The sequence below is a fragment of the Oryx dammah genome, unplaced genomic scaffold (assembly GCF_014754425.2).
Source record: "Oryx dammah isolate SB20612 unplaced genomic scaffold, SCBI_Odam_1.1 HiC_scaffold_19, whole genome shotgun sequence".
NCBI classification, from domain to species: Eukaryota; Metazoa; Chordata; class Mammalia; order Artiodactyla; family Bovidae; genus Oryx; species Oryx dammah.
Window position 1 is genome coordinate 72781024 of NW_024070203.1, and position 27668 is coordinate 72808691.

At 40.7% G+C, this 27668-nt stretch overlaps 2 protein-coding genes across 2 annotated transcripts in view; one reads left to right on the top strand and one right to left on the bottom strand.

Moving 5' to 3' along the window:
* The window catches only part of DCAF13 (DDB1 and CUL4 associated factor 13), a 28631-nt gene extending 28438 nt beyond the window's left edge, over positions 1 to 193 (bottom strand). Inside the window, exon 1 of the mRNA XM_040261958.1 lies at positions 1 to 193. Coding sequence (XP_040117892.1) covers positions 1 to 70 — 70 coding nt within the window. The 5' untranslated portion in view covers positions 71 to 193.
* Positions 194 to 26128, top strand: SLC25A32 (solute carrier family 25 member 32). The gene is made up of 7 exons (XM_040261959.1): positions 194 to 755; positions 17912 to 18062; positions 20273 to 20358; positions 22148 to 22308; positions 23165 to 23278; positions 23578 to 23723; positions 24696 to 26128. The coding sequence occupies exons 1-7, from the start codon at positions 599 to 601 to the stop codon at positions 24832 to 24834; spliced, it is 954 nt and encodes a 317-aa protein (XP_040117893.1). The 5' UTR covers positions 194 to 598; the 3' UTR covers positions 24835 to 26128.
* Positions 26129 to 27668: the final 1540 nt, after the last annotated feature.

Consider the following 27668-nt stretch of genomic DNA (forward strand, 5'->3'; position numbering starts at 1 on the left):
CTCGATGTAAGTCCAATTTGGTTTCGCGGACATAGTGGTCGGGGTTCCGACTCAGCATCTTCACCTTCATCTTGCTGCCAGTTCTCCCGGGATCTCACAATCCTCTCCCTCCCGGCCCCAGTTATCGCCGCCGCAGCCGCCGTCTCCACCAACACATGCCACTTCCGCTTCTTCCCGACTACTTCCTGTCATGACTTCTGCGGAGCGGAAACCGGCTTCAGATGGGCTCTGCGGCGCTCCGTAGTCGTGGGGACAAAGGTTGGCCGGGGGCGGTGCTTCGTCTGTGTTCTCAGATCCACGCAGTTCAGCCTAAGCCCGGCCGCGGAGGTGGGCGAGGCGGGGCGGGGCCTTGGCGGAGGCGCCCCGCCCCACTGCCCACTCTCCCTTGTCCGCTTGACGTGCGCCAGCGCCGCTCTAGTCAGTCACTCGTGCGCCTAGGTCTCTCGGCTTCACCCTCGCCTCCGCGAGTGTGACTCCACGCGCGGGTGCCGGAAGTGGGCTCGTGCCCTGCGGTTTCTGCTCCAACGCGGCGACCGTCGCCACGGTGGCGGCCACTGCATCTCGTCCCACGCCCGCGGTATCAGCGGACCCTGAGCCCATGACAGGCCAGGGCCAGTCGGCGTCCGGCTGGTCGGCGTGGAGCAGCACAATATTCCGCCACGTCCACTACGAGAATCTGGTGGCGGGCGTGAGCGGCGGGGTCCTTTCCAACCTCGCGCTGCACCCGCTTGACCTCGTGAAGATCCGCTTCGCCGGTAAGAGACCAGTCAGACCCTGGGCTTCTTGCTGTCACCCCGAACCGAGTGATAAAGACGCAGAGGGTGGGCTTCGTCCTCACCTGCCTCTTGCGTACTGCAGGCGAGGCGAGAGCTTAAGAAGAATACTTTTTGCCCGGGCTCCCGTGGGACCAGATTTGAGGAAAGGGAGTCTGGTTTAAGTGGTCTGGCTGCCGGCGTCCCCTTTCCCCCGGTACTGAGGGATGAGCAGAACGGATGTAAAAGTCTGAGAAAGGTCCTCATTGGTACAGAACGTGGAACTCAAAGGGCTGCTTTATAAAATAAGAAAGGGTTGATCACATTTCAGGGCTTTAAACCTCACACGTGCAAATCGTTCTCCTTTGGAGATACAAGTACCCGCCACCCCCCACCCCCAGCTTTTCGAAAGTTCGCTTCACACCACCTAGCTTTTAGGAAAGGCTTTCATTAGTAAGCCTTTTCCCGCTCACCCGCAAATCGCAAAGAATCCAAGAGGATTTTCGCCATTACAAAAAGAAGGCGAAAATCGAGACTAGAAAGTTCAGCGTTTGTTTTGCACCAATCCCTTGAGAGGCAGCGTGCACCGCCAGCAGCACGAATGGCACCACCAGCTCCTTTCCCGGAAACTACATTCAGCATCTCAGCGTCAATCAGTCATAGCTTTGAACTGTTTCTGTGAGCATCTGTGCTTTATCTGGATTTATTTCGTGCATCCTTTAGCAAAGTGCGTGTTAAGGTAATTGCTTCTTCACGTTATGCACTTTTGCCCTATATTAAAGCTTTCATGCTTTACTTTAGCATCGTCATGCTTTACTTTAGCATCGTCATGCTTTACTTTAGCATCGCTGGGAAACCTGTACTTGGAAATCTTAGAATAGACACGTGTTTGCCCTCTGGGCTGAGAGGGAAATCCTGGAGTAGGGAGTAATCACATTGTTAGGAATGGGGTTGGTACAGAATTCTCTTGAAAGTTGTGTGTAGTATGATGCGGGTCCTTGTGAAGGAATAAGTAGCTAGAATCCAAACAGTACAGGTTTTTATTTAGCTTTATTGAATTAAGTGCACTAAGTGAATTAACTGCATGGAAATTAAGAAAATACTTTAAAAGTTAAACTCAACATAAAATTCTGAAAAAGATAGCTTCAAAAAATGTCTTTCATAACTTTATTTGGAAACTACTTTCTGGCATTTCAGTTCTTTAACTGAGAGTCGGGTCCAGCTGCTCTCGGCTCAAAAGCAAGTAAAGAGGCAAAGTTGATAAAAAGGAAACTGCTTTATTTTGGAGGTTGGAACTGGGGGCAGGGGCAGACTCATATCCCAAGGCTGAATTCTCTCCCTGCAATTGACAATCAGTGGGAAAGGACGTTTATAGGCGGAGGAAGCGGGTTACATGTGAAAACACAGGCAGCCGCACAATCATGATGAAATTGGTCATGCAGCATAATCTTGATTGTTTTAAGTACAGCTAGTCTTCAGTTCGAGGGTCCATTTGTTCTCATTTCTTTGAGGCCAGTTGTGGCAGCTAATGTCATGGCTACAGTTTCGGTCATCATGTCATTATCTTCTGCCACCAGATGGGCGTTTCAGTATCTATAAAACTGCTTAAAGGATATGGCTCAGCATATTATCTATAGCCCTTGAAGAGGAATGAAAGGTCCTTGACTTTGCTTAATGATAAACTATTAGTATTTGGTCCTGTTTTCCTTTGCTTCTGTATTTTCTCACTTTTTCGATTAAACTTATTTGACTAAAGTTTTTCTACAGACAGAAGGCTGGTGGAGGATGGAGTTGGAGGAAGGGAAGGACTAGACAGTCCTGCTCTATTTAACTACTACAGGTTAAGGTCTACCTTGAGAATTAGATCTGCAGAAGTGGTTTATCTCAAAGAGTTAGGAGATTCTCTTCTGTTCATTTGTATCTTAGCCTTTTAACCTTTGTATAGGATATAGAAGCACCTAAATAAAGTTCTTGCCCTCAGGAAACTTACATTGTAATTTTAGTCTGCTGCTGCTAAGTCCTTTCAGTCCTGTTTGACTCTGTGGGACCCCATAGATGGCAACTCACCAGGCTCCTCCGTCCTTGGGATTCTCCAGGCAAGAACACTGGAGTGGGTTGCTATTTCCTTCTCCAGTGCATGAAAGTGAAAAGTGAAAGGGAAGTCGCTCAGTCGTGTCCGACTCTTGGCGACCCCATGGACTGCAGCCTACCAGGCTCCTCCATTCATGGGATTTTCCAGGCAAGAGTACTGGAGTGGGTTTTCCTTGCCTTCTCCGAATTTTAGTCTTGAGACTCAGTCAAATAAAAAGTAACTGTAGACAACATAAAATTTAGGTCAAAATGGAATAAATCCAAATACCAAAACAGGAGCAGTCATAGACTGTTAAGAAAGTTATAGATCGATGATGGCCACATATATCTGTATCTGTAAAAGTCTGATTAGCCTTGAGGTTCACCAGAGAAGGACTAAAATTTTGACAGCTGGAGAGGAGAGAAGCCATTGAAAATTAGTGAAAATTATAGAGGGTTCTCCCTAGAAGAGAACCCACAAAGACATGTAATTTCCATGGAGTTTACCACACATGCACAAATAAGAATTACGACAATAAGGAACATTCATTGAGTGTTTACTTGGAATAAGAGCAATGAACTAAGAACTTTTCTTGTGGTAGATCATTTACTACTCTGAACAACACTGTGAATTTATTATTCCCGATACACGGATGAGGATAATTGGAGTTGACTAACGTGCCCAAGTTGTAAGGTATCTGAGATTTACATCTAGATCTGAGTTAGGTCTAACTCAAAACCCTCTGGCCCTTAAGCCTTACCCCAGGAATTCCTGGTATACTGTGACTTGAGCATGAAGGCAAGAATTCTGGATTTGGTTGCAGGTGCAGACCTATATGATTTGGTATTTCTCAATTTTATGTAACAGCAAAAGAGGTGATGGTTGAGATGACCATTTTAGAGTGCTTGGCCTGGTGAGTTTAAGACAGTGCTGTGGTGCAGACTATGCCTGAGAAAAGGGGATTCTTGGTACCAATATTCTTGAGAATATTGGTAATATTAATTAAATGGAGAGCATATTAGGAGACCAGTAGGACTGAAGTGACAGTTAAGGTAATCAAGATAGGAGGACAAAATTAAAGATCTAGGAGTTAAAGCAGGACTATGTAACAAACCCCCAGTGTGGCTGTGCACAGCACAAGTGTGGCTGTGAAATGGTAGTAGAAAAGGAAGGAAGATGAACAACTGAGATCAAAATATATACTTGACCGGCCACCAGCATTAATGCTAGGATTTTTAATGCTTTCATTAAATTAAGCCCTTTTAATAAAATTACAGTACCTAGTGATGGGGATGTTAGTCTTGACCATTAAACCAAACCTGCAATATTTCAACGAGTTCAGGTGCAAATTGGAATTCAGAGGTGTCCACAATAGTCAAAGGAGTAGAAATCATTTCGTGTGAGAAATAACTAAAGGAACTAGTTTACCTTAGGACACGTGAGGGACTTAAGGTATTTAGAGAACTGCCATGTGAGAAAGGGAGCTGCCTTATTGCAGGTAATCTGAAAGGCAGAGGTTGGGTGGAAATTACAGGGAAGCAGGTTTTGGCCTGGCAAAGTGGGTGGTGCTCAGAAGTGAAACTGGCAATGAATACTAGTGGTTCAGCAGTTGGATGACAATGGCTAGAAAACATTCTTGTGTTGGGTGGAAAGGTCACTTGAGGTGATTATTGAGGCCCTTTATTACTTCAAGATATCATTTTAAGCCATCAAGAATGGTGAGTGGGCATCTCAACAAAGAATGTGAAGTAAAAATAGTAATTTTCTAAAATAACCTGAAATCCTAATAATGTATAGGTTAATCTAAGGAACCTAAATGTAGAGCGCCCTTAACGAGAATAGCATACAGTCAAGTTTTGTATGTATATGGTATTGCAGGACCTGATAGCATAAATAATAACTTACTGACTGCTTGCTATGTGCCAGGCATGCTTTTAAGACTTGTTTTATATGTATTAACTCACTTAATTCTCTCTTTTATGAGATTTAGTTTCTGTTATTTTCTCCATTATGTGCATGAGAAAACTCAGGCACAGAGTAATCTAGTAACTTACTTGGGGTTACAAAGTGTTGAAATAGGGATTCAAACTCAAGAAGTCTGATTCCATAGCTTTTGCTGTTAGACTGAAACCCCAAATGGGTAGTTTGGTATATCTAAAGGGTAAAATGCTAGAGGTTGAAATGAAATGATTCCAGAAAGTTAAGCTTCCAGATTGACACATCTTTTATGCCATGTAAAAATGGAAACCAGGCCTGGATGTTAGGAATGAGATCAGGACTGTTGTTCAGTTGCTAAGTCATGTCCGACTCTTTTCAACGCCATGGATTGCAGCACGCCAGGTTTCCCTGCCCTTCTCTATCTCCCACAGTTTGCTCAAACTCATGTCCATCAAGTCGGTGATGCCATCCAACCATCTCATCCTCTGTCACCCACTTCTCCTCCCACCCTCAATCTTTCCCAGCATCAGGGTCTTTTCCAATGAGTCAGCTCTTATCAGGTGGCCAAAGTATTGGAACTTCAGCTTTAGCATCAGTCCTTCCAATGAATATTCAGGACTGATTTCCTTTAGGATTAACTGGTTTGATCTCCTTGCTCTCTAAGGGACTCTAAACAGTATTCTTCAGCACCACAGTTCAAAAGCAGTTGAACTGGAGTTGTAGAAACCAAAGCATGAAGGTAGAAATTGAAACTACTTAGTGATTGAGCGACTACCCTTGTTGAGTGGAAAGGGTGCCTAAAAACCAGCTTTTAAAGGATGGGTAGAAGAGAAGGAAACTGCAAGAAAATTTAACGGCCAGAGAAGTAGAACTAGAGAGTGGAACTAGCCCAAAGAAATATGTTTTAGGAGGTAAACTATGTCAGATGCTGGTCAAGGGATAAAAAGAGAGGAATCCCAAAGTACACATGGAGGTCTTTAAACTGTAGTAGCAGGTGGAGGCCAAACCAGCCTCCACTAGATTGAGAAGCAATGGAGGTGAGAAAGTCCAAGCTGAGATTGTAGTTTTCTCTTCCAGAAGCTTGACTGACAGGGAGGCACTGGGATCTGAAAGGAGACACTCAGGAGATGAGATATTTGAGTTTTTATTTTGTTGGGAAAAAACTAAAAATGAAGAGATTAGAGATGGAGGCAAGGAGATAATTAGTGAGATTTCGAAGGGGTTCTAAGCAAAGAGAATCTAGAGCAGTCTCTCTCAAACTTTTCTGGCCACAACTCTCAGTAGGAAATTTTTTTTCTTTTTTTTTCCCGAAACTTTTTATTTTGTTTTGGGGTATAGCTGGTTAACAATGTGTGGTAGTTCGGGTGAACAGTGAAGGGATCAGCCATTCTTACACATGTATCCATTCTCCTCTAGATGCCCCTCCCATCTGGGCTGGCACATAACATTGAAGAGTTCCATGTGCTGTACTTATTGGTGATCCATTTGAAATATAGCAATGTGTACGTGACCTTCCCAAAGTCCCTAACTATCCCTTCCCCCCCGGCAACCATAAGTTTATTTTCTAAGTCTGTGAGTCTCTAGGAAATAAATTTTTATCTTTGCTACCTGATGCAAGCACACACATATTACTGAAACAAGTTTCATAAAGCGATACCTACTGCTTGTGATGTCATTTATATTGTCTTCTACTCCAGTCTGTTGGTGGTGGTGGTTTTTGTTTTGTTCGGTTTTTATTTTATTTTTTTTAATAATCTGCTAAATCAGTTTCTGGACCCATCTGCAGCTTTCAGAATGCTGAGACAGAGTACAAGTAGAGGGGATTGGTTTTATTTATTAAGAGGGACCAGCTCTTCAGTGTGACAGAGGAAAGGAGGGATAAAACTAACATGCAACAAATGAAACAGGTTGTAATAGGGTAGTTAAAATTAGTGTCCCCTGTCTGGGCTCCCTCTTGCTCAGCAAACTTTTCTATCTTCCAGTTATGTCTATTGGGCTTCCCTTGTGACACGGTAAAGAATCCCCCTGCAATGCAGGAGACCTGGGTTTGATTCTTGGGTCAGAAAGATCCCCTAGAATAGGACATGGAAACCCACTCCAGTATTTCTTGCCTGGAAAATTCCGTGGACAGAGGAGCCTGGTGGACTACAGTCCATGGGGTCGCAAAGAGTCACCTGTGCCTGAGCGCACATGCACACGATTGTGTCTGTCGGCATCTGTTAGTACTGTCATAGGCCATTGTAACAGTTACGCAGGGAGTATCTAGATGTAACTACAAAATTCTCAGTGGCAAGTGTTTTTGAGACAATCATGAGGCCATTTAGGCCAAAAATAATCACTGTATTTGATTTATATAGCAATTGTAATTCAACTTTAGAGAGGCCCAAATTCAGACCCTCTTCATCTCAGTAACTGTGCAGTTGTCTCTTGTTTTCTTGCCTCCAGGTTTTCCACCTTCAAATGCATTCCCCCCAGGGTGCCACGGTCTCCTTTCTAAACACATATTTGATTATCTTAGGCACATCTGAACCCAAGTTTGAGGAATATGGGACTTTGATCATAGGCAAACGTTCTTTTGTGATTTTCAGGAATGTTTGGAATTATCTTCTCTTAGTCTGCTAGGTAGGGCTACCATAACAAAATACCACAGGCAGGGTGGCTTAAACCACAGAAATTGATTTTCTCCTAGTTCTGGGGGCTTGAAGTTCAAGATCAAGGGACCAGCAGGGGTGGTTTCCAGGTGGGGCCCTTCTCCTTGGTTGCAAATGACTGCCTTCTGACTGTGTCCTCACAGGGCCTTTTCTCAGTGCTTATGCAATCCTGCTGTGTCTCCTCTTTATAAGGACACCAGTGCTACTGAATTAGGGCCCCGCCCTTAAATCCCATTTAATCTTGAAGGTCCGTCTAGTCAAGGCTATGGTTTTTCCAGTAGTCATGTATGGATGTGAGAGTTGGACTGTGAAAAAGCCTGAGCACCAAAGAATTGATGCTTTTGAACTGTGGTGTTGGAGAAGACTCTTGAGAGTCCGTTGGACTGCAAGGAGATCCAACCAGTCCATTCTGAAGGAGATCGGCCCTGGGATTTCTTTGGAAGGAATGATGCTAAAGCTGAAACTCCAGTACTTTGGCCACCTCATGCAAAGAGTTGACTCATTGGAAAAGATGCTGATGCTGGGAGGGATTGGGGGCAGGAGGAGAAGGGGACGACAGAGGATGAGATGGCTGGATGGCATCACTGACTCGATGGATGTGAATCTAAGTGAGCTCCGGGAGTTGGTGACGGACAGGGATGTCTGGTGTGCTGCGATTCATGAGGTCGCAAAGAGTCGGACATGACTGAGTGACTGAACTGAACTGAACTGAACCTCCTTATCGGCCCTATCCTAAGTACACTCACATTGGGGGTTAGGACTTCAATATATGAACTAGAGGAAGGATCGAAGAAGGCAATGGCACCCCACTCCAGTACTCTTGCCTGGAAAATCCCAGGGACGGGGGAGCCTGGTGGGCTGCTGTCTGTGGGGTCACACAGAGTCGGACACGACTAAAGCGACTTAGCAGTAGCAGTAACAGTAGCAGTAGCAGGAGTTGAGGAAGGATGCAGTTCCCTCCTTAAAGAGGCCCTTGTCCTTCTTCATAAGCTCATTCCCTACCATCCTTTCCCTCTAAGAGCTGTGCGCTTCAGCGGTACCATGTCCCCAGGATTCTCCCCAGCAGCGCCAGGTGCTGTGATGCTTCATGTATTTGTACGAGCTATACACTTGTCTGGAGAGAAATTTTCTCTCCTTTTCCCAAAGAAGTTTCTAATCCTCTTCAGGACTCTCTCCTTTATCTGCTCTCTCGTTTTCCCTGTCACCCTCCTGCCTCTCTCCAGGGGCTCCTCTATATAGTGGTGATCATGTTTCTTCCTTATTCCTATAGCTCTTCAGAGGTATACCACAGTGCTTATGACTTTGTCATAAGATTGTTTGTCCATTTTGCCTTGAGAATTATATCCTCCTCAGGTCAGAGTCTGTGTCATACTTAGACTTATATTCCTTCTTTGCCTGGCAATGATAAGGAATCAATACATTGTTTTCTTAAATTTCTTTTTACAAAAAATTATCTGTGAACAAATGAATATTTTTTCAAAATTAAAGATTTGATCCTAAATATATAATAAAGTAGATAAGGTTATAGTATTAATGAAGTATAGGGTACAGAATGATGTTGCCTATTACTGAGATATTTCATACTCTATTTCTAGGATTAAATGACTTCTCAAAACAAAGGAATCATTGGTTCATATATGAATCAGTGATTTTGTGTGATTTCTTTTTGTTTTGTTTTTTTTTTAACCTCAAAAGAAAAATTGTGTTGTGAGCTTGTTGAAAGGAAAACTTACTTAGAAGGCATTTAATACAGGAAAATGAGAGCCATGAAATCCAAGGGAACCACCAGAAAGATTCTAAAGTACACGGCAAAACATTTCTTGAGAACCAGTTACTCAGCTCCATCCCTTTAAACTTATCTTTCATAAAACTCACAACAACCTTAGAGGTAGGGAATGTTTATCCCCACTTTTATAAAAGAGGATGCTAAAGCTCAGGAAGAAAACACCAGGTAGCTAATGAGGGAAGTTAAATATCAAAACCCGGGTCATTTAACGAAGCCTAGCGTACTTGAATCTCACTTCATGGTGTAACGTTGTCAAGGTTAATGATGAAAGAAGCTGGCTTTCCCCCTTTGCCTGGCATTGGTATATAGTGTCTCTTTGCCAGGGTGCAGTATGCACAAAAGTGGTGGTGAGGGCACACTGAACTAGGCATGCCTGGATATGACTAGTGCACTGTAATTTGTATAAACTTTCTGGGGGGACAGTTTCAGTGTGAAATTTGTAACCTTAAATTTATACCCTTTGCTGCTGCTGCTAAATCGCTTCAGTCGTGTCCGACTCTGTGCGACCCTATAGACAGCAGCCCATGAGGCTCCCCCGTCCCTGGGATTCTCCAGGCAAGAACACTGGAATGTGTTGCCATTTCCTTCTCCAATGCATGAAAGTGAAAAGCGAAAGGGAAGTCGCTCAGTCGTGTCCGACTCTTAGCGACCCCATGGACTGCAGCCCACCAGGCTCTTCCGTCCATGGGATTTTCCAGGCAAGAGTGCTGGAGTGGGGTGCCATCTTTAACCCCTTCTAATTCCCCTTCTAAGTATATAAGGATTTGTGCAAATTGTTGACAAGAATTTTCTTTAGAGATCTTTCGATAATAGCAAAGAGAAAAAAACAATTCACATGCCAACCAGAGGACTGTTTGTACGAATGATGGGATATCTGTGAGAGGCAGCACCATCATATCATTGTTCAGATCTTAGTTTTGAAAGGCTTTAGAAATCTTTTTTGGTAGGGAAGGGGGGTATCTTTTGGAAATCCTATTTTACCATATATTGATTTTAAAAACATACATATTTTAAAAACATAATTGGTATTATAACTTTGGCATTCTCTTTCATTCCATTTACCTGTAGGAAACAGAAGACACATTCAAAATAGGCTAGCTCTTGGAGCATTGTTGTTGTTCAGTGGCTAAGTCGTATCTGACTCTTTGCGACCCCATGGACTGCAGCACTCCAGGCTTCCCTGTCCTTCCTTATTTCCTTCCTTCACATGAAGTTTGCTCACGTTCATGTCCATTGAGTTCAGTAATCCTATAACTATCCCATCTTTTGCAACCCTCTTCTCCTTTTGCTTTCAATCTTTCCCAGCATCAGTGTCTTTTCCAATGAACCTGCTATTCGCATCAGGTGGCCAAAGTGTTGGAGTCCTTCCAATGAATATTCAAAGTTGATTTCCTTTAGGATTGACTGGTTGATCTCCTTGCAGTCCAAGGGACTCTCAAGAGTCTTCTCCAACACCACAATTCAAATGCATCAATTCTTCAGTGTTCAGCCTTCTTTATGGTCCAACTCTCACATCCATACATGACTGCTGGGAAAACCATAGATTTGATTATATTGACCTTCATTGGACAAGTGATGTCTCTGCTTTTTAATACGCTGTCTAGGTTTGTCATAGCTTTCCTTCCAAGAAGCAAGCATCTTCCAATTTCATGGCTATAGTCACCATCCACAGTGACTTTGGAGCCCTAGAAAAGAAAATCTTGTCACTGCTTCTACGTGTTCCTCTTCTATTTGCCTTGAAGTGATGGGACCGGATGCCATAAGCTTACTTTTTTGAATGTTGAGTTTTAAGCCAGCCTTTCACTCTCCTCTTTCACCTTCATCAAGAGGCTCTTTAGTTCCTCTTCGTTTTCTGCCATTAGAGTGGTATCATCTTATCTCTAAGGTTGTTGATATTTCTCCCAGCAATCTTGATCCCAGCTTGTGCTTCATCCATCCCATCATTACACATGATGTACTCTGCATATAACTTAAATAAACAGGGTGACAATATACAGCCTTGTTGTACTCGTTTCCCAGTTTTGAACCAGTCAGTTGTTCTATGTAAGGTTCTAATTGTTGCTTCTTGACCCAAATATAGGTTTCTCGGGAGACAGGTAAGGTGATCTGGTATTCCTATCTCTCAATAAATTTTCCAGTTTGTTGTGGTCCACACAGTCAAAGGCTTTAGCATAGTCAGTGAAGCAGAAGTTGATATTTTTCTGAAATTCCTTTGCTTTCTTTATGATCCAGTGAATGTTGGCAGTTTGATCTTTGATTCCTCTGCCTTTTCTAAATCCAGCTTGTACATCTGGAAGTTCTTGCTACACATACTGCTAAAGCCTAGCTTGAAGGATTTTGAGCATATACTAACATGGGAAATGAGTGCAATTGCCCGGTAGTTTGAAAATTCTTCAACATTGCCCTTCTTTAGATTGGAATTAAAACTGAGTTTTTCCAGTCCTGTGGCTACTGCTGAGTTTCCACATTTGCTGGCATATTGAGTGCTGCAAAAGGACTGTTTACAAAGATGTAAGCAGGTTAGTAGGACAAGGCTGTGTGTTCTCACCCTGTTTATTTAACTTATATGGAGAGAACATCATGCAAAATGCCAGACTGGATGAATCACAAGCTGGAATCAAGATTGCAGGGAGAAATATCAATAACCTCAGATATGCAGATACCACCACCTAATGGCAGAAAGCAAAAAGGAATGACAGAGCCTCTTGACGAAGGTGAAAGAGGAAAGTGAAAAGGCTGGCTTAACACTCAACATTCAAAAAACTAAGATCATGGCATCTGGTCCCATCATTTCATGGCAAACTTGGGCTCCAAAATCACTGTGGATGGTGACTGCAACCATGAAATTAAAAGATGCTTGCTGCTTGGAAGGAAAACTATGACAAACCTAGACAGTGCATTAAAAAGCAGAGACATCACTTGCTGACAAAGGTCTGTATAGTCAAACCTATGGTTTTTCCAGTAGACATATACAAATGTGAAAGTTGGACCATAAAGAAGACAGCATCAAAGAATTGATGCCTTCAAATTGTGGTGCTGGAGAAGACTCTTGAGAGTCCCTTGGACTGCAAGGAGATCAAACAAGTCAATCCTAAAGGAATCAACCCTGAATATTGATTGGGAGGACTGATGCTGAAGTTCCAATACTTTGGCCACCTGATGGGAAGAGCTGATTCATTGGAAAAGACCCTGATGCTGGGAAAGATTGAAGGCAAAAGGAGAAGAGGGTGGCAGAGGATGAGATGATTGGATTGTATCACCAACTCAATGGACATAAATTTGAGCAAACTCCAGGAAATAGTGGAGGACAGGGAAACCTTGCAACCATGGGGTTGCAAAGAGTCAGAATGACTTAGGGACTGAACAAAAACAGTACATATTATAGGAGAACCACAAGGAATAATGCAGTATTGGGGGACTAGAAACAGTTTGGGCTGTTGTCACCTGAAGGGCCCCAGAACAGGGAGAGTCATTGAGAGAGGGCCACCTTGAGAGGAACTGTGACCTTCAGTAGAGGAATGCAGCCTACCCGAGGCAACTTCTGCAATAATAAATATTAATATCTGCGTCTGCTCTCTTCTATCCCTTCCATCTGCCTGGGCTCACCACCAGCCCAACTCAACTAGAAGCTAGAGGCAACATCAGACTTCTAGGGCAGAACATGGTAGAGAAGAGTGGACTCTGGTTCTGGAAAGGAAATGGAAACTATTCAGGCTCTATCAATTGAGCACATATATTTTGAGAGCCTGCAATGTACAAAGCACTATGATTGGAGTGTACATATTGCAATGAAAAAGTAGTCTCTGCTCTCACAGAGCAATGAGAAGCCAGGATAATTGAACAAAACAACCCCAGTAATTATTGCAACGAAGAGTATTTTATTATGGTATGGAATGTATGGTATGCCATGGGAAACCGCATCCAGAGGGTATGAAGGGATCCCCAAAGAAACGATTGTTAAACTGAGACCTGAAAGAGGAATCAAAGTTACCTGTGTGAAGGAATAGGTAGGAAGAGAATTTTTGTGGCAGACCACCAATAGCCTGTGCCGAAGTGTTAAGGTCAGAGGCTGTGTACGAACTGAAAACTGTTGAACATTCTAGCAATTTTCATCAAATATTTTGAAGTGTAGGCTTCAGTGAGCCAAATACTATGCAGTAAGTTCCTTAAGGCAGCTTTGTTGAACAGAGAGAGAAAATGAAGAGGAGACTGGGGCTTGTGGCAGAAGGGTAATGGAGGGTCTTATGTAATGTGTTAAGGAATAATGTTCTTTGTTGTTTGGGGTGTAGGATAGTTTTAAGTATAATAAATAAGTGACTTATTGAAATGCGCATTTCTGGAAAGATTTCTCAACCTGCAGTGCAACTAGTGGGGAAAGGCAGCAAAACTGGAGATAAGAAAGCTAATTTAATTTCTGTTGCTAGTGATGGTGTTCTAAGTGGGCAACGGCAGTGTGAACTGAGAGACAGGGATGGGTCCAGGAAAAGACTTGGGATGTAGAATCAACAGGATGTCTTAATTGGTAAGAGGTTGTGAAAGGGGGAGTGTCAAGGTTTCTGTCTTGAGCATCTGTATGGATGATGTGTTAGTTGCCAAACCTGGTCCAACTCTTGAGACCCCATGGACTGTAGCCTACCAAGCGCCTCTGTCCGTGGATTCTCCAGGCAAGAATACTGCAATGGAGAACATCATTCTCTTCTCCAAGGGATCTTTCTGAGTCAGGGATCAAACCAGGGTCTCCTGCATTGCAGGGAGATTCTTTACCGTTTGAGCTACCAGAGAATCCCTGTTTATTGACCAACACAGAGTAGCAAATAAGAGCATCTTCAAAAGGGATGGAGAAAACTAGTTCAGTTTTGGATTTGTTCAAGCTACAGTGTTTGTTAGTTGCATTATTTATGTAGATCTGAAGATCAACAAAAGGGTCTGGTCTAGAGGTAGAGAACTGGCATTTATATCCACAGACAAAAAAGAAAGGGAAGTATAGTACAGTAAGGGCAGTCATCTTGGAGTGGTGGCATTGTGCGTGGTTTTTATTTTCTTTATGCCTTCCTATTGGAGAAGGAAATGGCAACCCACTCCAGTATTCTTGCCTGGAGAATTCCGTGGACAGAGGAGCATGGCAGGCTACAGTCTGTGAGGTCGTGAAGAGTTGACCACGACTAGTGACTAAGCACGTGCCTTCCTGTATTTTGTAAATGTTCTGCAGCATACATGTTTTGCTTTTTAAAACACCATTTTGAATGACTGTATGCTGAAAGTGAAAGTGAGTTGCTCAGTCGTATCCAACTGTTTGCAACCCCGTGGACTATAGCCCATCTGGCCCCTCTGTTCATGGAATTCTCCAGGCAAGGTTACTGGAGTGGGTTGCCATTTCCTTCTCCAGGGGATCTTCCCAACCCAGTATCGAACGTAGGTTGCCAGCATTGCAGGCAGATGCTTTACCATCTGAGCCACCAGGGAAGCTTTCCCTTCTCCAGGGGACTTTTCCCAACCCAGGGATTGAACCCAGGTCTCCCGCATTACAGGGGGATTCCTTACCAGCTGAGCCACAAGGGAAGCCCAAGAATACTGGAGTGGGTAGCCTATCTCTTCTCCAGTAGTTCTTCCCAACCCAGGAATCGAACCAGGGTCTCCTGCATTGCAGGCAGATTCTTTACCAACTGAGCTAGCAGGGAAGCCCAATTGTATGCTAGTTTAATATTTATTACATGAAGAAGGTTTTTTAAAGTACTTCTAATGGAGATGTGAAGCATCTGAAAATGTTCTTGGGTGAAGGATAACAGAAGTAAAGGTTAAAAAGTTTTCCCTAGGCCTGCTTTGTTTTATTTTATTACATAAGTTGCGTCATCATTGTTTACATCATCAAATTTGTATTGTTGAATTGTCGTTACCATTCTTCTCCTGTAACTACTCACAGCCAGTCTCATTCTCTGCAGATAGCTACTATTAATCATATTCATGCTTCAGTCTATTCCTTTTATAGCTGTCAATCTTTCTGAATATTTAGAGTAGTCCACAGTATAAATATATCATAATTTATCTAAACATTTCCCTGTTTTTGGATATTGAAATTACTATCACTTTTGCCATCACAGAAGCTTCAGTGAACCTCGTTGTATGTGTATCTTTGTAAATTTGGGGCCATATTTAAGTAAGATATATTTTTAATGGAACTTCTAAGTCAAAGAATAATTGCATTTGAATTTTTATTGAGTTCAATTTAGTCGCTCAGTAGCGTCTGACTCTTTGCGACCCCATGAACCACAGCATGCCAGGCCTCCCTGTCCATCACCAGCTCCGGCAGTTTACCCAAACCCATGTCCATTGAGTCGGTGATGCCATCCAACCATCTCATCCTCTGTGGTCCCCTTCTCCTCCTGCCCTCAATCTTTCCTGCATCAGGGTCTTTTCAAATGAGTCAGCTCTTTGCATCAGGGGACCAAAGTATTGGAGTTTCAGCTTCAGCACCAGTCCTTCCAATGAACACCCAGGACTGATCTCCTTTAGAATGGACTGGTTGGATCTCCTTGCAGTCCAGGGACTCTCAAGAGTCTTCTCCAACACCTCAGTTCAAAAGCATCAGTTCTTCTGCGCTCAGCTTTCTTTATAGTCCAACTCTCACATCCATACATGACTACTAGAAAAACCATAGCCTTGACTAGATGGACCTTTATTGACAAAGTAATATCTTTGCTTTTTAATATGCTGTCTAGGTTGGTCATAACTTTCCTTCCAAGGAGTAAGCGTCTTATTAGATAGACTTAAACTTCTCTCAAAAAGGTCATGAAAATTTCCCTATAACAAATCATAAAGCTCTTTTAATTCTGAAGGTAAAAAAAGAGAAAAAGCTACCTTGTCTAATTTGTATTTTATTGGTGAAGCTGAAAACTCTTTCAGTGCTTTTTTATCCAATACAATATTATATATTACAGGTGTACAAGATAGTAATTCACAGTTTTTAGAGGTTATACTCCATTTATAAAATATTTGCTTAATTTCTCATGTTGTATGTATGACATTCTTTTTTAAATTTTTTATTTTATATTGAATATAGTTCATTTACAACATTGTGTTAGTTTCAGGTGTACAGTAAAGTAATTCAGTTATATATGTATGCATGTATCTATTCTTTTTCTATATAGGTTATTAAAGAGTATTGAGTAGAGTTCCCTGTGCTCCACCCTTAGGTCCTTGTTGATTATTTATTTTATGTATAGTAGTATGTGTATGTTAATCCTGGCCTTCTAATTTACCCCTTACCCTCGCCTTTCCCCTTTGGTAACCACAAGTTTGTTTTCTAAGTCTGTGAGTCTATTTCTGTTTTGTAAATAAGTTGGTTGATATCATTTTTCTAGATTCCACTTGTGAGCAATATCATATGATATTTGTCTTTGACTTCAGTTAGTACGATAGGTCCATCCATATTGCTGTAAATGGCATCATTTCGTTCTTTTGTATTATTTCATTGTGTGTATGTATATCTGTGTATGTGTGTGTGTGCTCGGTTGCACAGTCGTGTCTGACTCTTTGCATGTATATATATATATCATTATCTTTATCCTTTCATCTGTCATTGGACATTTAAGTTGTTTCTGTGTCTTGGCTATTGTAAATAGTGCTGCAGTGAACATTGAGGTGCATTTATCTTTTTGAATGAGAGTTTTCTCCAGATATATGCCAAGGAAGGAGATTGCCAGATCCAAAAGCTTTCAAGTATAATTAGGTCCTCTTTATTTTTGTTTTTATTTTTATTACTGTAGGAGGTGGATCAAAAAAGATTTTGCTGCAATTTATGTCAAAGAGTGTTCTGCCTATGTTTCCCTCTTAAGAGTTTTATGGTATCCATTCTTAAATTTAGGTCTTTAATCCATTTTCAGTTTAGTTTGTACATGATGTTAGGGAATGTCCTAATTCCATTCTTTTGCACGTAGCTATCCAGTTTTCCCAGCACACTTATGAAGGGACTGTCTTTTCTCCATTGTACATTCTTGCCTCCTTTGTCACAGATTAATTGGCCATAAGTGGGTGGGTTTATTTCTGGCCTCTCCACTCTATTCCATTTGACCGTGTGTAATTTTCTGTGAATCAGCAGTTTATGTAATTTGCCCATAAAATTTTTAGGGACTGTTTGTTGTTTTCTTATTTGTGAATCCTTTTTTGTATTTTACGTCTGTATTATTCTTTTCAATTTCTTCTTGGTTTGTGGGATCTTTCATAAAACAGAAGTTACTTAAAATAAGTGTTATCTTTTCAACTTCCAAAACATTCTTATGGAATTCTTACTTAAAAAACATAGAATGTATATTGTATCACTTAGTTTTTGTTTTACACTATCATGTTTTATTAATTTAGAACTTTTGAGAGAAAAGAATGGATGAAATTTTCTACTTTCTCTTCTGATGTTGTGTGTGTGTTGGTGGGGATGGTGGCAAGAGAATTTCCAGAAACATTTATTCCATTCTCTATATTTTCTTTCCTTATCACTGCTCATATTTTTATCCAGGTTTTTATTGAGAGCATACTAAACACTTAAAACTTGGATAAATATATGAATGTATTAATTTTAAAATGTCAAATCTTGGAAAATAATTTTATCAACAAAAAATTGTTTTCTTTTGAATTTACCTCCTTTCTATGACTGTGTGACATATGTTTATAATTCAGAGCTAGAACTTTGCTTCCACCTAACTCTGTGTATCCTTTACTGCAGTGAGTGACGGATTGGAATTGAGACCAAAATATAAAGGAATTTTGCATTGCTTGACCACCATTTGGAAACTTGATGGACTACGGGGACTTTACCAAGGAGTAACCCCAAATGTGTGGGGTGCAGGTTTATCCTGGGGACTCTACTTTTTTTTGTGAGTAGCTCTGGGAGATTTTACAGTTGTAAATAAAAAGGAATTTTTGTTTTTAATGATTTTTTTAAAAATCAGTTGGTAAAGCAAAATGAGTCATTTAAGCAGTTTCTCTGACTTCAAGAGTTAGGAAGCATAGAATGCCTTATTAGTCTCATTTTCTGTAAGCTTTTATCATTTATCAGAGGCATTTGGTTTGGGAAAAAGTTCTTAATAGGAAGAAGGTAAAAGGAAGAGATGGATACTCTTCCAGAATCCATTTCCGCGAGATGAATCAGGAAGGTGGCTTCCCAAAATACATGTGATTCATACTGAAGTTGACAGAGCAGAAGTGGACAGATCTTGGAGCCCTCATCAGAACATGTATCACAGGACAGCCGTTTGGGAAAAGAAAGTCAAAACCAGTGCATGGCTGAAAGAGTCTTGAGGCATGTTTCTTCTTATCTCCTATTTGACCTGCTCCTTCATCTTCAAAGCTCATTCATTTCCTCACTCCTTTACTGGCATCACCGTTTGTTATTCCGGGCCCGTGGATGCTTACTGAAGAAGCCACAGGCAGCGCCTGTGGCAGCCACTTTCAAGTTACTGAGTGTTCAAGGATGAGGAAACAAAGCATTATCACCCTGCGGTGGAGGAGTGTGTGCTGCCCTGAGCTTGCCTCTGATGTTCGAAACTGAATCCATGAATGGGGAGGCTTTTGTTTAATACATGGCATTTTAGGGAAACATCAGTTCAATTCAGTTCAGTCGTTCAGTTGTGTCCGACTCTTTGTGACCCCATGAACTGTAGCACGCCAGGCCTCCCTGTCCATCACCAACTCCTGGAGTTTACTCAAACTCATATCCATTTAGTCAGTGATGCCATCCAACCATCTCATCCTCTGTCATCCCCTTCTCTCGCCTTCAATCTTTCCCAGCATCAGGGTCTTTTCAAATGAGTCAGCTCTTCACATCAAGTGGCCAAAGCATTAGAGTTTCAGCTTCAACATCAGTCCTTCCAATGAACATTCAGGACTGATTTCCTTTAGGATGAACTGGTTGGATCTCCTTGCAGTCCAAGGGACTCTTAAGAGTCTTCTCCAGCACCACAGTTCTAAAGCATCAATTCTTCAGTGCTCAGCTTTCTTTATAGTCCAACTCTCACATCGATACATGACTACTAGAAAAACCATAGCCTTGACTAGATGGACCTTTGTTGGCAAAGTAATGTCTCTGCTTTTTAATATGCTGTCTAGGTTGGTTATAACTTTTCTTACAAGGAGCAAGCATATTTTTATCTCATGGCTGCAGTCACCATCTGCAGTGATTTTGGAGCCCCCCAAAATAAAGTTAGCCACTGTTTCCACTGTTTCTCATGGTATATTTGCCTTTTCCTCTTTTGTGTCCTGTAGTTTACTTGATCTCTTATAATCTTATGGCAGTATCCAAACCAACCTTAAAATGTTTTGTAAGTGAAAGCAAAATAAAAACCAGCCTTAATATTTTTTAAATATTTTTCCTATTTTCAGTTTATTGTGTTAATAACTTTCGAGTTGTGTGGATTCTTTACAGAGTTTGTAAGGGCAAGCCATGTAAGGTTTAATGTGTTGAAATCGTCTTATAATAAAACAATATACTTGTTTTTTGATGAAATGGATTGGTCAAGTTTGGAAAGATTTATTTACTTTAAGTCGTCTTCCTGGAAGAAGATGGAAATTGGAGTTAGAGAAAAAAGATTGATAACTCCCTTAACTCAGAAGTATTTTGTGGCTGTTTTCTGCCAAGCAAAGCAGAAATGTCAGTGTTTCATTCAAGAGTGGCTCAACTAACCAGGTCTTCCTATCCACTTCCCATCACTTTACTCATGCTCCTGTTTCCCCATACTGGTTTCTCCATACCTGGCTCAGTGCTGCCTCCTCCACAGAGCCTTCTCTGATCAGTAGTAATTTCTAAATCTCTCATGATATCATCTTTGTTATCTTTTCTTATGATTAAAGTTGAGTGTGTGATGAAAATATTTTACATATGTGTTGCCAGCCTTCCATATTTGGGGGGAGAGATGGTGTAGTCTTCCAGTAAACCCATTATTTTAGAAAGGTCTTATTTTGTAGTTGGATTATGCATTGACTTCTACTTTTGAGATATGGTTACATTACCCACAGTTGAAAATAGCATTTCCTGCTTTGTAACCCCCATTCAAATATTTATCCAAGTGTTTCTGTTTTATTCTTCCAGTTACAATGCCATCAAGTCATATAAGACAGAAGGCAGAGCTGAACGGTTAGAGGCAACAGAGTATCTCATCTCAGCTGCTGAAGCTGGTAAGGCGGTGTGTGAAATATAAAACATCAGCTTCCAACTTGGTTTTCACTTTATTCTTTATTTGCCTTTTTCCCTGTGAACATCTGAGTTTAAATATGCTCCTCTAACTATGCTAATCAGTTATCACATGAAATTTCTTAGAAGGCAGGTATACTGATGGATTACCCTGAGTAGATTTCAAGAATTTTACTTATCACAAAGGATATAACATTTAGAGTGCTTATGACTCTGACTTAAGATGATTTGAGGGAGAGGGTGGGATGATTTGGGGGAATGTCATGGAAACATGTATAATATCATATAAGAAACGAATCGCCAGTCCAGGTTCGATACAGGACCCTTGGGGCTGGTGCATTGGGATGACCCGGAGGGATGGTACAGGGAGGGAGGTGGGAGGGGGTTCAGGATGGGGAATACATGTATGCCCATGGCGGATTCATGTTGATGTGTGGCAGAACCAATACAATATTGTAAAATAATTAGCCTCCAATTAAAATAAATTTTTTAAAAAAGATGATTTGATATAGTGTTCTTCAATTAAAGTATGACTTCAATCTTTGAATTAAACAACTTAGTAGCCTTGTTTAATTGCCTCATGTATGTATAATATTCAGATTTATGGGGGTGCTCAGGGGTTGTACCTACAACTGTAAGATGTGGTCCCTTAGGCACAGGGTTAATGGGTAGGCATAGTTTTTGGTGGTCTTAAAACAAAGTAGGACTTATAAGTCCTGCTTTGATACCTTGTTATCTTGGTTGTTTTGGGGGGTGTTGGCGGGGGGAGTAGGAACATCATGTCACGCCACACAGTTTGTGAGCACTTAGTTCCCCTACCAGGTGTAAAAGCTCTGAGTCCTAATCACTGGTCCACCAGGAAATTTCCCCACCCTGGTTTCTTAATGTTTACTGAATTTTTAAAATTTTAGATATATATTTTAATTGAAGGGTAATTTTTTTTACAGAATTTTGTTGGTTTCTACCAAACCTCAACCTGAATCAGCCATAGGTATATATAGGTCCCCTCCCTCTTGAACCTCCCTCCCTTGTTTACTGATTGATTTTTTAAGGCAAGAATTATCTTTCTCATTTTTTAATACCTACCTAACTGCTGTCAGAGACCTGAGTCACATAGGACTCAATATTTGTTGAATAAAGGACTACTTAGGAAACGCAGCAAATGAGAAACCAAACCAGATTATTTATTTATTTATAAACGTGTCACTTCCTGTAAAGAATGTAAAGATTACTTTTGTCTTTATGTAGTTATTTAATTTTTGAGGTATAGTGGCTACTTGGAGTGGGTTTGAGGAAGATTGTGATGCAGTTGAGGTGTGTGTATGTGTACACGTGCACAGATGGTTGAGATGCTGGTTTCCGGGTCTTTTTCGCCAGTCTTCAGTCCCTCTGGCTTGTACTGTGTCCTCTTAAGCGTCTGTATCTCTTCATCAGCATCTGCTTCCCAGGACCTCCATCTGTTCTCCACACCTGGTTTAGGAGCCAGGACATCTTTGCTCTCCTCACACCTCTCAAAGGGAGTGTTTTACATTTTTCCTCCTTTTAAATTTACTTCTCACTAACCACACGGAGGACTTTTTAAGACCACCAAAAACTATGTCTACCCATTTATTAACCCTAGGTCTGTGCCTCAGAGACCACATCTTATAGTTGTAGGTACCACCCCCGAACACCCCCCATTCTTTATATAAACAGACTGTTCTTAATTTGGATTGTCAGAAGTGAGAAGGTACCTATATGCTGAGTAATAATAGTATTTAAATCTGATTTCAGGAGCCATGACCCTCTGCATCACCAACCCACTATGGGTAACAAAAACTCGCCTTATGTTACAGTACGATGGTGTTGTTAATGCTTCACAGCGGCAATATAAAGGAATGTTTGATACACTTGTGAAAATATATAAGTATGAAGGTGTGCGTGGATTGTATAAGGTAATAAATTATCATCAACATATTTCTAATAGCTGACAATTGTAATTTCCCTTGGCTCTGTTGTCTGAGTTCTGAATGACCTGTCAGTTGCTCAGTCGTGTCCGACTCTTTGCAACCCCGTGAATTGCAGCACGCCAGGCCTCCCTGTCCATCACCAACTCCCGGAGTTCACCCAAACTCATGTCCATCGAGTCAGTGATGCCATCCAGCCATCTCATCCTCTGTCGTCCCCTTCTTCTGCCCCCAATCCCTCCCAGCATCAGAGTCTTTTCCAATGAGTCAACTCTTCGCATGAGGTGGCCAAAGTACTGGACTTTCAGCTTTAGCATCATTCCTTCCAAAGAACACCCAGGGCTGATCTCCTTCAGAATGGACTGGTTGGATCTCCTTGCAGTCCAAGGGACTCTCGAGAGTCTTCTCCAACACCACAGTTCAAAAGCATCAATTCTTCGACGCTCGGCTTTCTTCACAGTCCAACTCTCACATCCATACATGACCACTGGAAAAACCATAGCCTTGACTAGACGGACCTTTGTTGGGAAAGTAATGTCTCTGCTTTTGAATATGCTATCTAGGTTGGTCATAATGACCTGTAGTCAGTCCTGAGAAGAAGCCAAATTTGAGCAAAGAACAATTTATGAAAACTGAAATCTGCATTGAAATTGTACTTTAAACCGTTTGTCCTCATTACCAAAAGTAGTGTCATGACACTGGTGGGTGAGGAGCACTGTCTACAACTGAATGACCGTTTCTCTAAGTCACACGTTCAGGTCACCCGTTCCGTACTTCCCTCCCCATAAGCTGTGGTCCTTTGGGAACTTGGTTAGTTTAGCCTTTTTTTCTTTATCTTTTTTAGGGGTTTGTTCCTGGGTTGTTTGGAACATCACATGGTGCCCTTCAGTTTATGGCATATGAATTATTGAAGTTGAAATACAACCAACATATCAATAGATTACCAGAAGCACAATTGGTAAGATGAATTTGAAAAAAAAAAAAGGTATTTACTTTTATGGGCACTTAATAGATAGAAATTTTATCATGTTTAGTAGTATTGCTATGATGAGTACCACTAATTTAATTTATAACTAAATACTGTATAGGCTAATGACACATACGTGTTAAAAATAGAACAGATAAATGTTAAAAACAGTTTGTGTTAAGAGAGGAAACTGATTTTCACTTATGGATCCACTTCAACTTCAGTGTTTTCCCATCTTTATTTTTAAAGAAATTCTATCTAAAAAAAAATGTCTTATATTGTTATTTTAGAGCACAGTAGAATATATATCGGTTGCAGCACTATCCAAAATATTTGCTGTGGCAGCAACATACCCTTACCAGGTTATAAGAGCTCGTCTGCAAGATCAGCACATGTTTTACAATGGTGTCTTGGATGTAATGACAAAGACATGGAGGTAAGAGCACATGTATGTTAGAATGGCCCTTAGGAGGTACCTTATAAATCTTAAACTATCCAACTGACTTTAGGTTTATAGCAAAGACCATGTCTGTGGTGAAGAAATGGCTGATGGCTCCTTCCTGAACATATCCCATTTACTACATGAGACTTGACTTCATTTGTAAAATTTGAATTTCTGTGTTGACACAGTTGTTTATAAAAATCAAATGAGATATGTGAAAGTGCTTTGACAAGTTAAATTTCAGGTGTTGTAAACTATTTGAATGGCATTGAGCATAGGGAGTCATAAAAAACCTAATTTAATATAATTAAGAAGGCCCCCCATCTCTTCTGGTATCAGGACTTTTGCAAGTAACTTGTTTCTATATGTGGAAGAGATGCTTGTTCTTTGGTATAGGAATCCTTAAACTGTTATAGGTAGACATCCCCATGTTTCTTTTTAATTCTAAAAGGTCAGAACAGAATATTCAGTATTTCAATTCAGTTGACTTCAGTAAATCTGTATTGAGAACCTAAGTGAAAAGTTTCAAGGCGGTATTCCAACTCTAGGCATATAAAGTTTTATTTTTGTGTGTGCTGTATTTAGCATTGTCTAGCATTTATTTATGAAATGTTTAATGCTTGTGTTAGATCAGTTAATACTCCTACATGTTCATACATTTAAAGGCATCTGGAAGATGGTTATGATTAAAGCGCTTTTTAGTTCATTTTGAGGTGTCCATGCCCTCTCTTCCTCATTCCCACAAAAGACATGTAAGCCCTACGAATGGTTCATAAACTGTTTTTTCAGGACATTGAAAACATGAACTCAGATCCCAGTGAGGTTTGAATGCTGGCTCTGTGCCCTGTCTGCTAAACTTCTGTGTCTTCAGACTAGTTCTGTAGGAAATTGTGTGTGTGTGTGTGTGTGTGTGTATATATATATATATATATATTTTTTTTTTTTTTCCTATCTTTCTCTGTAAAGGAAAGAAGGCATCAGCGGATTTTACAAAGGGATTGCCCCCAATTTGATTCGAGTGACTCCAGCCTGCTGTATTACGTTTGTGGTATATGAAAATGTCTCTCATTTTTTACTTGGCCTTAGAAAAGACGACATAAACTAAGAGAAGATAATTCCAGTACATCTGCCCAAGGCAGCAACATGCTCCTTTTGTATTTGAGACATAAAACTCAGAAGATTACTGCACAGCAACATGGCTCATAATCAAACTTGGTCTATAATCGTTAGAAGTCACAGAACAGCTCAGTCTTCACCATGTTTTTCTGCTTTTGCCTTCCCCATGGGTATGGGACTTGGCTACCTCTCCCTGAAATGGCTGCCAGCAACATAACAGTAAAATTGACACCAAGTGGAGAATTTCACAAATTTTCCCCATTTCATTGTCCAAGTAGAAGCTGATTTGCAGCATTTGCTGGATGGATTTGAAGAATGTGCTGCTTTTTCTGAACCCATTTGCCTGGATTGGCTTTAAAAATCAACCTCTGTGCAATAGCAAGAAAATGGCCTCTTAAAAGATGTCATTGATATTTGAAGAGTAAATTAAATGTTAAAGATTTACTGTGAAAGATATTCCCCAAATCCTGACCATTTTTGAATTGGGAAAGTTTGGTGGGGGGAAAAAAAAAATCCTCCATAAATGTGCTTTAGTTTTAATTCAGCTGGAATGCAATTGAAATTTGAAAAATTCAAGAAGTTATATACTTCTTTTACTTTGAGAAATATCTGACGTGTGTTGTCATTCCATCACTACTTTTTTCCCAGAGTCTGGTTTCATAATTTAAAATGTAATCCTGGATCCCACTATTATTTTTCGGCATAGATACTTACTGTCTTTTTTATTATAAAATCAGAACAAAATCCAGCAGTATCAGCCATTATTTAGCTTTCCTGACCATAAATCAGTAGCTAATAGATAAACTTATATAGATACTAGATGATTTAGGGTATATTTGTTGACAAACTGAAAATGAAAAGTTTTAACTTTCACTTCAGATTTCAGATATGTGATTTCAAATCCCAAATAATTGATCAATCTACATTGGTTGGTCAAAGTCAGGTTTAAATACAGATTACTCTAAAGGCCATTCTTGATTTTACTTTTGAGTTATTGTAATTGTCTATAAATAGAAAGGCCTCTGCCCCAAAAGGATGCCAGAATGATCCTGATGCCAACAAATATACCCTCAGTTGTCTAGTGTCTGTATAAGGTGACCTATTAGCTACTCCAGTAAGTAGTTTTCATTTACATATGAATGCTTTTTTGCACTACCATCTATTTGTTGTAAATAAAACATTGTGGTTTCCAAAGCCATATTTAAATGGTTCTTGGAAAAGAGGTCTATTTTTTATATTTTAAAAATGGCTTTGTTTTAAAAATAAAGATGAAATGATCAGTACTTAGTTGTATTTACTTTGTTATATGCAGAGGCATGCATTATAAATGTGATATATTTTCCTACTTTTGAATTAAACTATAATTCATATAGAATGCTGATAGTAGTCCCTATATGGAAAGACCAGTTGTGTTGGCATTTGGAATTTTAGAGGTAGTATCATTTGAATGCCTCCTGTGTACCCCTAAATAAGGCATAATTCCTCTTCTCTAAGGGCATACAGACTTGCAGGACAAATTAGCATTAAATCACTACAGTTCTAGATTAAGAACATGAAAGATTTCTACAAACCCTGCAAGAGTTCTGAGAATTCATTCCCCTCGAAGAGCGGTTACAGCACCCCTTGCTGCTCTGTGCCATCCATGTATGCTGCCGCACATGAGGATGGAGCAGTAAGTGAGCTGCACGACATTTCTGCCTTTAGGGAACGCTCATTTTTTGTGAGTGACCACAATATGCATAATATAACTTCAGATATTAAATGCTAGAAATAACTAAGGAATAGTGGGAATAGCGTTGCTGTGTTACGTAGGCCAGTTGAGGTCGGGAAAGGTCTCTGAGGAGGTAGTATCTGAAACATTGACATAAGTGAGGAAGCAAGTCACTGTGATACGTCAAGGTATGAAAACGAGTCAATCTAAGAAATGGAAACTGTTATTTGAGTCAAATTTGAGGATTAAACCCAGGAGGAGCATATCAGAAAGCTGAGAAGTGAAGTAAAGGCACAGTTTTGGAAGCTTGTTGAGACAGAGCTGTTCCTTAAGTGATGTATTATTGACAGTTTATACAATCCAGATCTAAGCATCCTCATGGCCCCTTATAAGATCAAGAAGGAATGTTATCTTTTAAGGAGCTGTGTTGGTGATGCTGAGAGAATGTTTCTCTTTATGGTTGAGCAGGTATTTCTGCTGATGAGGAAGCTTGGTGGATGCGTAATGCAGATACACAGTGCACAATACAGGGGACAGAGGCTACCAAAGGGTGGAGAAAAAAATTGTTTAAATTTTTCTTGTCTTGCCATAAAACAGGAAATTTAATGATCAATGCGGGGAAACTGCAAAGTAATCTTTCACTAGAAAGTATTTGGTGATCAACTGTTTGGTCACTCAAGACCAGGGTCACTGCTTGGCTGTCCTAGGGTCTATCATGTCCCTCCATGTCAAGTTCTAATCATCCGATTCTCTCCTTTCCGGAGACCTGTACTAGCAGGATGTTTGGCAAGGACTGACATTCAATTCTAAGTTGTCCAGTAAGACTTTTAAGCCCACTTTCCTCACATGTGTGTTGTGTATATCTGTAATTTTATAGAGAACTGCAGACGTGATCTAGAATTTCAAGTCCTTTAGACATTATTTTAGTACAAGTAGGTGACACAGCTTGAAAGGCAGGAAAATATCAACTCATAAGTTCCAGAAACTAAATTGATAGTGGTAGCAATATCATTAGCAAAGATTTTACCCAAAATCCTCCTGAATCAAATCATTTTCCTAGTATTTTCCCTAAGCTTGAAGTAAGAAGATGGTTCAGAGCAAAAATTTGACAC

Bases quoted from the DNA above. Each gene is read 5' to 3' on its own strand.
- SLC25A32 (XM_040261959.1), top strand. From the start codon at position 599: ATGACAGGCCAGGGCCAGTCGGCGTCCGGCTGGTCGGCGTGGAGCAGC. The intron at 22,309-23,164 runs GTAATAAATTAT...TATCTTTTTTAG, and splicing joins GTGTGCGTGGATTGTATAAG to GGGTTTGTTCCTGGGTTGTT. The intron at 23,279-23,577 runs GTAAGATGAATT...TTGTTATTTTAG, and splicing joins GATTACCAGAAGCACAATTG to AGCACAGTAGAATATATATC.